This window comes from Mytilus galloprovincialis, chromosome 6, assembly GCF_965363235.1.
Source record: "Mytilus galloprovincialis chromosome 6, xbMytGall1.hap1.1, whole genome shotgun sequence".
In the NCBI taxonomy this organism is placed as follows: Eukaryota; Metazoa; Mollusca; class Bivalvia; order Mytilida; family Mytilidae; genus Mytilus; species Mytilus galloprovincialis.
Window position 1 is genome coordinate 38,110,601 of NC_134843.1, and position 12,540 is coordinate 38,123,140.

Here is a 12,540-nt window from a genome sequence, read left to right on the forward strand (position 1 = left end):
GGTTTTACACTAGTAATTTTTGGGGCTCTTTATAGCTTGCTGTTCGGTGTGAGTCAAATCTCCGTGTTGAAGACCGTACTTTGACCTTTATGGTTTTTATTTTGCTAATCGTGACTTAGAAGGAGAGTTGTCTCATTGGCACTCATACCATATCTTCATATATCCATGAGCAAAAACAACTACATTAATGATTTGTAAATGTGATATTAATCCCTAAAGTAATTATAGAATTGCATCGTATCAAATTTTAAAAACTTTATCTATCTGGTACTAACAATTTGCAACAGTATATTTTTTCATCTTAAAAAAAATCAATTAGGAGCTTCGAGAACAAGAAAAGACTGAAATTTAGAGATTTTCCAAAAATACTCAGTATAAATGGACAAAAAACTCGAAATATAATAAAATCTTAAGTTTCCGCATACATACTGTTTTCCAGGCATAGATTACCTTAGCCGTATTTGGCACAACTTTTTGGAATTTTGGATCCTCAATGCTCTTCAACTTTGCACTTGTTTGGCTTTATAAATATTTTGATATGAGCGTCACTGATGAGTCTTATGAAGACGAAACGCGCGTCTGGCGTTACTAAAATAATAATCCTGGTACTTTTGATAACTATTTACACCACTGTGTCGATGTCACTGCTGGTGGACGTCTCGTCCCCGAGGGTATCACCAGCCCAGTAGTCAACACTTCGGTGTTGACATGAATATCAATAATGTGGTCATTTTAATAAAATTCCTGTTACAAAACTTTGAATTTTTCGAAAAACTAAGGATTTTCTTATCCCAGGCATAGATTACCTTAGCCGTATTTGGCACAACTTTTTGGAATTTGGATCCTCAATGCTCTTCAATTTTGTACTTGTTTGGCTTTATAAATATTTTGATATGAGCGTCACTGATGAGTCTTATGAAGACGAAACGCGCGTATGGCGTTCTAAATTATAATCCTGGTATCTTTGATAACTATTTGTATGTTTATTTTTCTTCTTTGTCTGTCTTTCTCTGGCTCATTCTTTGTTATTGGCCCTTGATAGGTTCTCTATGTTCATGATTTATAGGTTACACAAACCCACCATCAGCTGATATGATGAGAAAGAGAAAAAGATATATCTCACTGTGTACATTCATTTCATTTCTTATTGTTGAGGCACATTAGCTTTTTTTCTGTCTTTACATCTACAGTTGTGAATGATTTTTTAGTCGCATAACGAATGATGCATACATAACCTGACTGTACATTTTCGGGGTTCATTGTATTGTTTTTAATACTTTTACGCTTGTATGTAAATAGATTGATTTAAGTTGATAAAAATGACATTTATATAATGCTACCATATTAATCCATAGAATTATAACATTCAATATGAATTACATTATACAATATTAGATAAGATTTTGCATGATTGCCAATGAGACAAAACTATCGAACACCCGAAATGGCCTTGATTTACACAACTAAAGGTCACCAACTGACATTCAACAGTGAGCAAACCCATGCCGTAAAGTCATGTATAAACGGTCCCAACATGACTAAATGTGACACAACTCCAACGAAAAACCAAATATGTTTATATTCTATCATAATTATGCATAATATATTATACTTCAGTAAAAAAGGTAGAAATCAAAACAGATAATATATAGTAGTCCGTCGTTCAATGGCTTAAGCCAAAGAAGCATAACTTAAACGTTTAGACCTCGGATTTCTTTCTCGCAGGATAACTATATAACGATATTGAGCAAATGTATGTTAGTCACGTGATTCTATAAACACATCACGTGACCTAACAAATGTGATTTACGATGTTAGACTAGAGTTCTAAATTTTCCTTTGTGCAAATAAAGAATATCATTTATCCAGTGTGCTATGCTCATGCTATGTTCAATTCTTTCCTTTGTTCGTCCTTTTTAATGCATGGAAAATGTAACACCATGTGACAGACTGCACTCAATAAGTACATTCCTCCCCCAAGGTAAAATGAAGCATCATAGTTATTTGTTGCTTGGAAAACTGCACCTGCAAAACAAGACTACATGTTAACTTTCAAAAATTAATAATTTATACATGTACTGGGATGTGGTATGCCCACATTCACTGAGACAAAAATCCATCAGAATACAAAGTACGTGACATAAGCAATTATAGATCATTGGAATGATCACTGATGCCTTAAAACTGAAAACAATATTTGACATTCTAGTCTTAAATTATGTAAACACTGTCATAGTCTGATTAAACATGTATTTTAATTGCACAGATACAAAACGTGAAATAAATGGCTAAACGGAATTGTATAAATATTTATATTTCAACTATTTTACATAGATGTTTGAAATTTAAAGGGAAAATTTGTTGTTTCAACCACTTGATCATTGCAGCAAATTGTTCGTTAAAATATATAGTCAAATTAAACAAATTTGAAAATACAATGGAATTTTGTAGATGAAATTTTAACCATATGATAAACGAATTGTATTTTGCCTTCTAACTTACCTGCTAAAGGCGGACCGTATATGCCTGACACACCTCTTGCTAATATGAGTAGACCAAAACCATTCGACAGTTTACCAATTCCAAGGAGATCACATATTATAGGAGAAGTCAGGGAAATATATGCAGCTGCAAATACAAAGATAAACTTTTTCGGTCGACCTAATTTTTGTAAACAAACGGACATTCCAAAGTCACGAAAACGACATACCAACGAAGGAAGATAATTCAATCAGTCAATGCAGGGAATAAGTTTTGATTATCTATTTATTTATTAATGAAATGCACATTTATACCCCTGGGGGTTGAAGGCATATATATACAAACAATACAATACAATATACACAATATAAAAATTAACATATCAAACATCATATATAAAGTGGTAAAACTTATCGTTCAAACGATGTGATTCCAAACCCTAGATAAAATTATGCAGGGTATATTAGGTATGTTTTATAACAATCGAAGAATCTTTAACATGGCGGCGATGAATTCAGGTGAAAATGCGGGGAACCTTTAGAAAAATTGTAACAAGAACACCTAACTATACCGAAATAATTTATTGGTCTATACAAATATAATTGAAGCGCGAAACGAGCACCTGACGAAACGACTCTCTAAGCATCAGTCGTCGCGTTGTCTCCTAAAGCAGGTGTCTTATGGCGGACAGAGAAGTTATGTTGGCCAAAATGTTATACCTCAGTCAACCGTTGAAGTATGTTAAAAGAAGATAATAAGATAAACACAGTGATCGGCTGACTATAAAGGTGTTAGTTTACACACACATATATGGTTATGTATCTGTATATCTTGGAATGTTTTTTTTCTCTTACTTATCCTCTTTCAAAATTGGTAGGCAACTTATTGGAAACATTGTATAACGACAGCAACTCTAGAAGAACATTTGAAACCACTTATGGGTCCATTTTCTTTTTAAATTGTGAAACAATTTCAATGAAAACCATTAACTTTCATTAGAATGACTGTATGCTCTAATTGTAGATGTGATTTGACATGTACTGATCTAAAAAAAAAAATGTCAACAACATATTATTATCATTATTTAGCCCGGTTTGTCCGAAATGTACCAATCCAAAACAAAGTAAAGAATTAAATATTATTAGTGTTGTTATGCTCTGTATGTTCGACATTCTTAAATCTAAAACAATGGAAACAACAAAACATCATTGTTGTTGAAACAGCTGTATTACATTAAGCATTGGATATGTTGAAACACTCATTCGAAAAATAGATTCTCTCAGAAATTGTAAGATGTATAAATACAGTTAGGGACAGTTCTTTCAAAAACAATTCTAAAGGCGACGCAGGACTGCTTTCGGTTACTGGCAGTTCATGTCAGATTTTTAGAAGGGATTGAAGTACGCATCGAGATTTACATGGATAAAATGGCACACGCTATATTCAAAGATAAATTTCCACTGACCATTAAAATTCCCCATTCACTTCTTCAACTCTTATATAGGCAAGCTTGTTATTGTAAAATTTGTGTTCGTCCTTAATATGTCGGTAATATTGACCACCTCGTGTTTCCATACACTAATCGGTCGACATTATCAAAATAAATGCTATTGATGTTAACTTACCTATACATAAACCATATATGACAGAAAATCCAACCAGCATTGCATAGGTTGTACAAAGTGGCTCCATAAACAAGACGACAGCGCTTAGTACTAGCATTGCATTGTTCAGAATTAATGGATTGACAAAACTGAGATCAGCGAGAAATCCACTCAGGACCCTTCCTATGGTGTTGGTGATTCCTGTATGAAAGATAATTTAGAAAATGGATACTCAATTGTTAATCTCTTTATCCATTTCTATAATTCATAATCAACTTCAGCATTTTAGCTGAAAAACATCTATGGAACAATATAAATAAACATATGCGAGTACTCTCAGATCAGTACTTAGTATCTTTTTGTTGTTTGGATATACAAGTACCCGGCCGCGTCCACTCTGTGTTTTTGTTAGATGTATTTCTATGTGTATCCATCTGTTGAGTTTTTTGTACATAAATTATACCTTTAGTTTTCTCGTTTGAATTGTTTTACATTTGTCATTCCAAGGCCTTTTATAGATGACTATGTGGTATGAGCTTTGCTCATTGTTGAAGGCCGAACGATAAAACCTATTGTTCTTTATTTCTGTGTCATTTGGTCTCTTGTGTAGAGTTTTCTCATTGACAATCATACCACATCTTCTTTTACATATATACGTTATAATCATTTTTCTTTAGTTAATATTCCTATTTATTAAACTGTTGTCAACACGTTATATCACGAAACCGGTAGAACTGCTCACAGGGAACACCAGTTTAAGCGCTCCATTTTCAGTGTTAATTTTTCTTTCCCGCATGAGTGTGGATTAGCATTGGGCCATTCCAGTTAATATCTGCTAAAGGGGGATGGATGGTCCTTTCTGAGGTGTGTAAAATTTATACATCTTAGGGGTGAAATTTTTTTTTTTCATCTGACACGTACACTTATACGCAAAAGGGTCTTGCAGCAGTAAATAATTAAAAACAATTACATCTTAGGGGTTACAAAAATACCTATTTCAGATCTTAGGGGTGCTTTGAAGTGTAGACAGTTTCGTATCATGCATTATCTGGTATTGTATTTAAAATTCTGATAGGTACAATCCTTGCAGTAAAAAATTCTGATAGGTCATTTTTTTCCATGAAAGCCCATCCACCCAATATGAACAGAAACTCTACATCTGATAGGTCTTAATTTATAGATCTGATAGGTAGTTTTTATGATGTTTTTTTCTGATAGGTATGAAAAAAAATCTCCCCATCCATCCCAACTGTCAGAAATTAACTGGAATGGCTCATTGCGGTTCAGACACACATAGCAGGAGACGTTCACCTTGTCGAAGCACCCGAACACTGCTTCTTTCAAGTATGTCATGGGATACCCATAGCTATTTTTGTGTGTGTTTTAGCCTCAATTTGAATGATCTTCGTGGTTTGATTATCATGATTATTGTGTAAACAGATTTTTGCTCTAGACTTTTCGATGTGCAATTATGCTTAGTATTTCTGTGAATGTTAAGAAAAAAAGACTTATAATTTTAATCTTAATCATTCGCAGGTTTTGGGCGAAATTATTCTTTAAAGCCAACTTGGTTTTCTAATAGAATAATTAAAAATAATTATTACCCATTATTGAGAGCAGGAAAGCAGCATTAGAACTAGAAATACCCAGTTGTACAGCCCTGTCCACTATGTAACTAAATGGAATAAAATATCCAGTACACGCAAAAACGTTTCCTATAAACAACATGAAAAACGAGAATTTCAACATTAATGAAAAGTCTAACATTTCCTTGAGAATATCAGTCACAGTTTTGGGCAGGCATGTACATTTGTCCCAAAGTGAAGATCTCTCTGGTTCGTCTATTCCCGGAATAGATGTTATACTGGCTACATAACTATGGACACTAGGTTGAGATCTAAATTGTGGTATTCTATCTATACTTCCACTGTAGAAAATATCTTTCTTGTACATTGGTCTTGCAAAGTCTATTCTGTGTTGCATCACTGAGGGTTGCGAATCAGCTCTACTTCGGGTTGTCCTAGGAATAATTTCTTTTATTATCAAAGGCTGGTATGTCTCTTTCATATTTGAATTGCTTTCATTACTTTTAGTGCTTACAAAATGAACTTCCGGTAAAGACCCTCTGTCGTTAGTAATTTCCCTTATAGATGGGTCTTTGCTTAGCAAATCTGTCATTATTTTTCTTTCATAAACATCTGGATCCGATTCTGTCCTTTGACGATTTTCCCCAGACATTTGTTTTGCATGATTATTTAGTGTATCGTTCTTACTTCGCTTTCTGGGTTTTACTTTCAGTGGTCGCATTAACATTCCACACACAACACCGTTTAAAATGATTCCAGAGTGGATAAAAAGTAAGTTTCTCCAACCATACAGCCCCAACAAATAGTCATTTAACGGTGAGAATACAAATGTCCCAATTCCGGAACCACACATTGCGATTCCCGTAGCAAGCGCACGTCTCTTCTCGAAATAAAAACCGACTGTTACAATAGATGGCAAGTAGATCAAACCAAAACCAAGACCTGTAAAACATAAATAATACGTGCACAGAATTACAATTTTACATATACATTGTACATGTATACTACATTAGTTTACAGAAGGTTTTCATTTTTTTTTTTGCACAATCCGTTTTGTATAATTTGCTAAAATGTATGCCTCGTGGTGCTGTTACAAACTTTCATATCGTAAGTAAATCGATAACCATTTTGAAACGAAAGCAACTATCGATACACTGTAAGTGAAATTTAAATCTGTGTAGTGGTTGAATGAAAGATTTTCATTTTTTTTAAACTTTGCTTTAACAATTAAATATTGAAAAACGTAATGCTATATAGATTTATTTTGTCTAAATATAAAATTCTAATGCATTTTGTAAGTTTTAAGCAAAAAGAAAGCAGGCGACGTTACTTCTGAATTTGATCGCTAAAGCTTGTTCACTTGTGTTTTGAAACGTATAAACAATCTGGCTCAACCGTGAATGTGAGACCCATACATGTGTACTTATCCACTGGCTTTTTTCAAATCAGGACAGCTAAGGGAGCTACCATTTGATTTTTATGGGGGGGGGGGGGGGGGGGGGGGGGCTAGGATGAAATTTGAAAAAAATATGCAGGACAGGAGTTTTGAGTAAAAAAAAAGGCAGGATGAGACACTTGCAAAAAAAAAAAGTCAGGACGACAATTTAGGTAAAAAAAAAGTCAGGATAAACTAAAAAAAAAAAGGCAGGACCGAACAGAGTGAAAAATAAAAATGCAGGACAGAGATTACAACTAAAAAAAATGCAGGACAAAATTTTTCATCCTAGCCCTACCCCCCCCCCCCCCATAAAAATCAAATGGTAGCTCTCTAATTTCAAAATAAATGTAATCATGGTAATTATCCTTTTCTTTTATATAGATATATATATGTATCAAATGAACTATTTCATAGGTTCTACTTAAAATTTCAAGATTATGCCATCCATTTATTCTTGAAGATTGTGCTATCCATTTACTTGACTGTGTTTGCATTATAATTTGCCCTTTATTTGTCTTTTGGCGACCGTACTTTCGTCAAAATCTTGAAATGAGTTTCAAACACAGTTCCGATTTGACAACGACAAAACGAGCTGGTCCATATATTACTTTTTTACATATAATTATGATACTAGTATCTGATTTCTTTAATTGTTGCAAATATATGCATATTGTCAAAAGCTAATCAAGACATTAATGTTTTCTAATTGTCATATACGTGTAAAAACTATTAGGTTGATGTCTTTGTCTATGCTTTTTAACAGATATAGTGGAACTTTTAATACCAGATTTTGTAAAACTATGTTTAAAAGCCAATATATTTTAAAAAATAAATAATAAGTGTTAAAAAAGGGTAGGATGATCAAGTTTTGCCAAAGTATGCATATTTTTTAGCTCACTGGAGGTTTCATTTTATAAGGAATCCTTATTACATCTTTCAGAAATTCTATGCAATTATCAAACAAACAGACTATACAGTATGAGTTTTTCTCATTGTTAAAGATCGTATGTTTGCATATAATTGCTAACATCTACTTTACTTGAACTTTGGTGAATATTTGTTTCATTAGAAATCATATCATATCTCATTATTTTTATAAAATTGTGAAAGAAATTGTGTCTTGTAATTTTGTTAAACGATGTGTGTTAGAAATGTTACCTCCAAGAACTCCATATGTTAATATAAGTATGTTTAGGTTAGGAGCGAAGGATCCTAATAAAAACCCAACCGAGGCTATTATACTTCCTGCAATTGTGACCGGACGACAACCAAATTTATTCACAAGACCACTGGCTATGGGACCTACAAAAATAACAATATTTTCTATTTGTATGATATTCCGTTTTAGCAAAAATAATGAGCAAAATAAATTGTTGCTTAAAAAAAAGTACTATATAGCATTTGCACTTTTATAATTCGATCTCTTCTTTTGATTGAGAGTTGCGAAAATGAAGTCTATATCTATCAAAAGTAACGTTATCATAACTGTATTTTTTTATGTTTAACTTGTAATTCTGGACTGTTGTGACAATACTTTGTCATACTACTATGTCTTATTTTCTTGACCCATCTGAGTGAAATTTGCAAATAAGATTAGAAAACATTAAATATTTTCATAAAGAAAATCGACTCTATTAATTCAAGTACTAGTAGTTTATATTTTCTCGTGACATGGAAGTACTATGTAAGTCAATATAGTACTTCCATGCTCATGACTATCTATTTTTATGTTATTAACATTTTCTCATCGTTTATTTCTGTAGACGTTTGTACTTAGTACGCATTTTAAAGATCTTTAAAGGTCTGTGAACCATACAGATTAGTACGTGACTCCTTGCAAAAGTATGTGTCCTAGTATAGTAACGTTTTATCAAACATTAAATAGAGTCCTACCTGCACAGGTCAAGGTTGTTAAATCAGAGTGCATTGTCATTTAGTATGCGTAAATATAAAGATGCTAAAATTAATATAATCGAACCAAAAATCGTATTTCGAACAATTGAAATGAAATAGCGTGTATAATAATTCACACTGACAATTTGTTTGTTCGTTTATTGCATTCAACATATATTTACTCGTTTGAATTGTTTTAAATTTGTCATTTCGGGACCTTTTTATAGTTTACTATGTGATATAAGTTTTGCTCATTGTTGAAGGCTGTACAATGACCTATATTTGTTAACCTCTTAGTCAGTTGTTCTCTGACAGAGATCTGTCTAATTGGTAATCATACCACATTTTCGTTTTTTTATTGAAACAACTCCTTTTGATTTGATTTTTTGTTCTTTTGATTAACGTTTTAGTACATGTACAATAATATTTACCTGAACACAAATATACACCAAACAAAAGAGAACCAACTAAAGAAACTTTTCCTTTCGATTCCTCAAAATGTTCGGCAAATACTGGCAGCAGAACACCAAAGGTGTAACCAATTCCATCGACAATAAAGCTACAAACTAGCGATGCAAATGTTACCATCCATCCCCACCCCCCGTCTGGGGGTGTCGGGATTAGATCCTCATCATCTAAGTCCTCGTTATAGTTTTTCTCTTTTTCTTCCATATTTGTATGCACAAACTACGTATATTAATTTTGATCACGGCATCTATTTACATACTTGGTCGAGTGAAAGTAAAAACTCTAGTAAAAGGAAAAAATGAAAACATGGTATAAAAAATGACATTAGCTTTCATGACTATGCTTATTTTGTAATAATTGATAATCTTATCAGCCCACCTATCACATACATTTTGATTATTTTTAAACACCCATTATAAATAAAGGTATTTTACAAATACTTGTGTGCCAATTGAATTATATAACTTATCTGTTATACTTGTGATTGCAAAATAGGTTATAAATTCTTCAGTATCACAGATACATTAAAATCATCCGGAGATATCACACACACAATGCACTCATAAATTAGCTTTTACCTCTCAATTGTAATTTTGTATTTACGATCTTCTTATATTTAAAGCATTAATTTTCCCACCATGAACTTAAAAAATGTGTCTGAAATCTGTACCAGGTTAAGGTGACAACATGCCAAGTACAGCTGTCCATATAAGGTTTTCATAATTATTAAATATATACTTAAGTGCCCGGAACGTATTACATAATTCATTTTAGAACACGCAGCACTTGGGAGCATTATTTAGATATCATCTATATTCTGAAAGTATCCCATGACTGAATCCAATTATACGATCAACTGCATATATTATAAACAGCACACGTGAGAGGGCTGGCTGTTTACTCTGACTGATTTTAAATTTCAAATTTACCACGTAGAGATTTTGTTTGATTCACTCGTTTTAACAAAGAAACACCCGCAATGCCTATATACTCTGAAAATCTTGTTTAATATAAAATTTCAGAAGCTTAAAATTGTTTTTTTTTAATGGACTGGCTGTAAAAGAAACCGTTTGTGTATTAGTGATGAAGACTTTTAATTTTGTTGACAATGTCAGATGATGGAAAACAATATTTTGCTCACATTTCAATCTATAATAAATTTCTGAAATAACCGAGACCTTAATAGAACAAATTACAGGAAAATCAATTGTGGTCTGTTTCGACCCAATGCACGTTACTTGTCAAAGATTGGTAAAGATCTTAATACGAAACTTTCATTTCATTTATTTTGCATGATTATTGATCTACTGAACCAAAGATCAACAAAGTCCTTAACTAAGTTTATCCATGGTGGACAAGGTTCATAAGATATCATCTGGAAACCAAAGTTCTGACATAGTCCTTTGATTTTTTGACCTAGTGACATCTACAACATTATGGGATTTTTTTCCAGTCATGAAACTACACGGTATGGAAAAAATATTTTGAGTATTAACTTACCCCATTACTTACAGTTAGTTAAAACATATTTAAATCTGTGTATATTCCCTTATATATATTATATATATATATATCCACACTACAGATTATCCGAGTTCAATGATCGTTTATGCTGCTGACTGTATGCATTGTCAATGATATATGAACATAACAGGAAACATAAACAGCTGGGTGCTTTTATACTGATATATGTCATTTACCTTAGTAAAAAGGTCAATTGTAATTGTATATTCAAATATTGCATATTATGATTCTCTTTATTATTTAATCCTATTTGATTTGACGCGAAATCATATAATCAAATATGATGCATTAACAAGAGTCGTTTGTGAAGTGATTCATTTAAACATTTCTTTGATGTGTAATGGTAAATTCTAACACGCCATCTTAAAGTAAACCTTTACACAATTAGTAGTTTCAAATTTATAAGTTTTTAAAATGACAAGAAAGAATTTTAACAGACGATATTTGAGATAGATCGTAGTAATCGATAAAACAGCTAGACGAGTGTTCCCATACAAGTACATGATAACTAAAACGTGACATACAAAATAGAGCAATAAGCATAAATTACCCTAGATATGTTTTACTCTTGAAATTGTCTTTTGAAAGATTTTAAAATATTGAGATTAACAAAAAAATATTAATTATAAAATACCCTAGTTAGCACATACCTGCAGCTGTTGGTTTCGACAGTCTTATCAAAATGTGTAGATGTCTACCGTAGCTGAGTCATACCAAAATGTGTAGATGTCAACCGTAGCTGAAAGTAAACATGCATAACCAAGTGACTATGTGCCTTAGAAAATTGTATGGGCTAAGAGATTATTAGACTTAAAATCCATCAAGTGAAAAGAAATTTAAAGTATAAAATCATTTAAAATAACATATTTAGTCGAACTTGTCTTGAATATTTGATGTACATGCAGCTGTGGTTCTTTCAAGGACATAACCACACTTTTCAACAACACTGATATTTACAACTTTTTTTTAAATATATGTAATTGCGTTGTCACATTTCAACATTTTATCAGCTATCTTTCTTACTTTTTTGCTTTTGGCAGCTAACTAAGTTTCTGTGATTTAGTTTAAAGTAACGTAGGCAGTGGGAACATTATATGACGTTTTTACTAACCAGTAACTCCTTTTACGCCTCAACTTTATCACTTTTACCATTAATTATATTAAAATTTAATTCTACAGTTTTCGAGAAATAGACATTATAGTTCATAATTTGCATTTATTTGAAAATATGAGGTCGTGTAGCATTTTTCTCTATACCTTCATTTTTTGGCATATCAAGAGTACACTTGCAAGAGATGTTGCATGATTTCCTTGATATTTAGTAGAAAAGGTTTAAACTCTCCCTACACTTAGTGCATATTTATACATCCTGCAAAACCAAACGGACGCACCTCTTCAGTGATGGTTTAATTGTCAGATGTTTAAAAGTCCAAGTGACCATTTTAAAATACTTTAGATTAAAATTGTATTGGGACCATTTAAACTTACAAGCTCAGGTACAAACAGAAATAAATTGACATCGTGAGATGCACGATTTTTATCAATC

The 12,540-nt window shown here is 32.3% G+C and overlaps 1 protein-coding gene across 3 annotated transcripts; it reads right to left on the bottom strand.

The window, feature by feature from the left end:
• Positions 1 to 1,561: 1,561 nt before the first annotated feature.
• Positions 1,562 to 11,708, bottom strand: LOC143079520 (monocarboxylate transporter 14-like). 3 transcript variants are annotated; one of them, XM_076254901.1, is made up of 7 exons: positions 11,645 to 11,708; positions 9,434 to 9,752; positions 8,268 to 8,411; positions 5,690 to 6,613; positions 4,107 to 4,286; positions 2,503 to 2,628; positions 1,562 to 2,025 (listed from the first exon to the last, which is right to left on the bottom strand). In XM_076254901.1, exons 2-7 carry the CDS (start codon positions 9,672 to 9,674, stop codon positions 1,880 to 1,882), a joined length of 1,761 nt encoding a protein of 586 aa, XP_076111016.1. In that variant the 5' UTR covers positions 9,675 to 9,752; positions 11,645 to 11,708; the 3' UTR covers positions 1,562 to 1,879. The 3 variants fall into 3 exon arrangements, with proteins under 3 accessions (XP_076111016.1, XP_076111013.1, XP_076111015.1); XM_076254898.1 differs by lacking the exon at positions 11,645 to 11,708 and adding an exon at positions 10,983 to 11,127; XM_076254900.1 differs by lacking the exon at positions 11,645 to 11,708 and adding an exon at positions 10,971 to 11,103.
• Between the last annotated feature and the right edge of the window lie 832 nt (positions 11,709 to 12,540).

Bases quoted from the DNA above. Each gene is read 5' to 3' on its own strand.
- LOC143079520 (XM_076254901.1), bottom strand. From the start codon at position 9,674: ATGGAAGAAAAAGAGAAAAACTATAACGAGGACTTAGATGATGAGGAT. The intron at 4,287-5,689 runs GTAATAATTATT...TCTTTCATACAG, and splicing joins TTTCCTGCTCTCAATAATGG to GAATCACCAACACCATAGGA. The intron at 2,629-4,106 runs GTAAGTTAACAT...TTGTATTTGCAG, and splicing joins CATATATGGTTTATGTATAG to CTGCATATATTTCCCTGACT.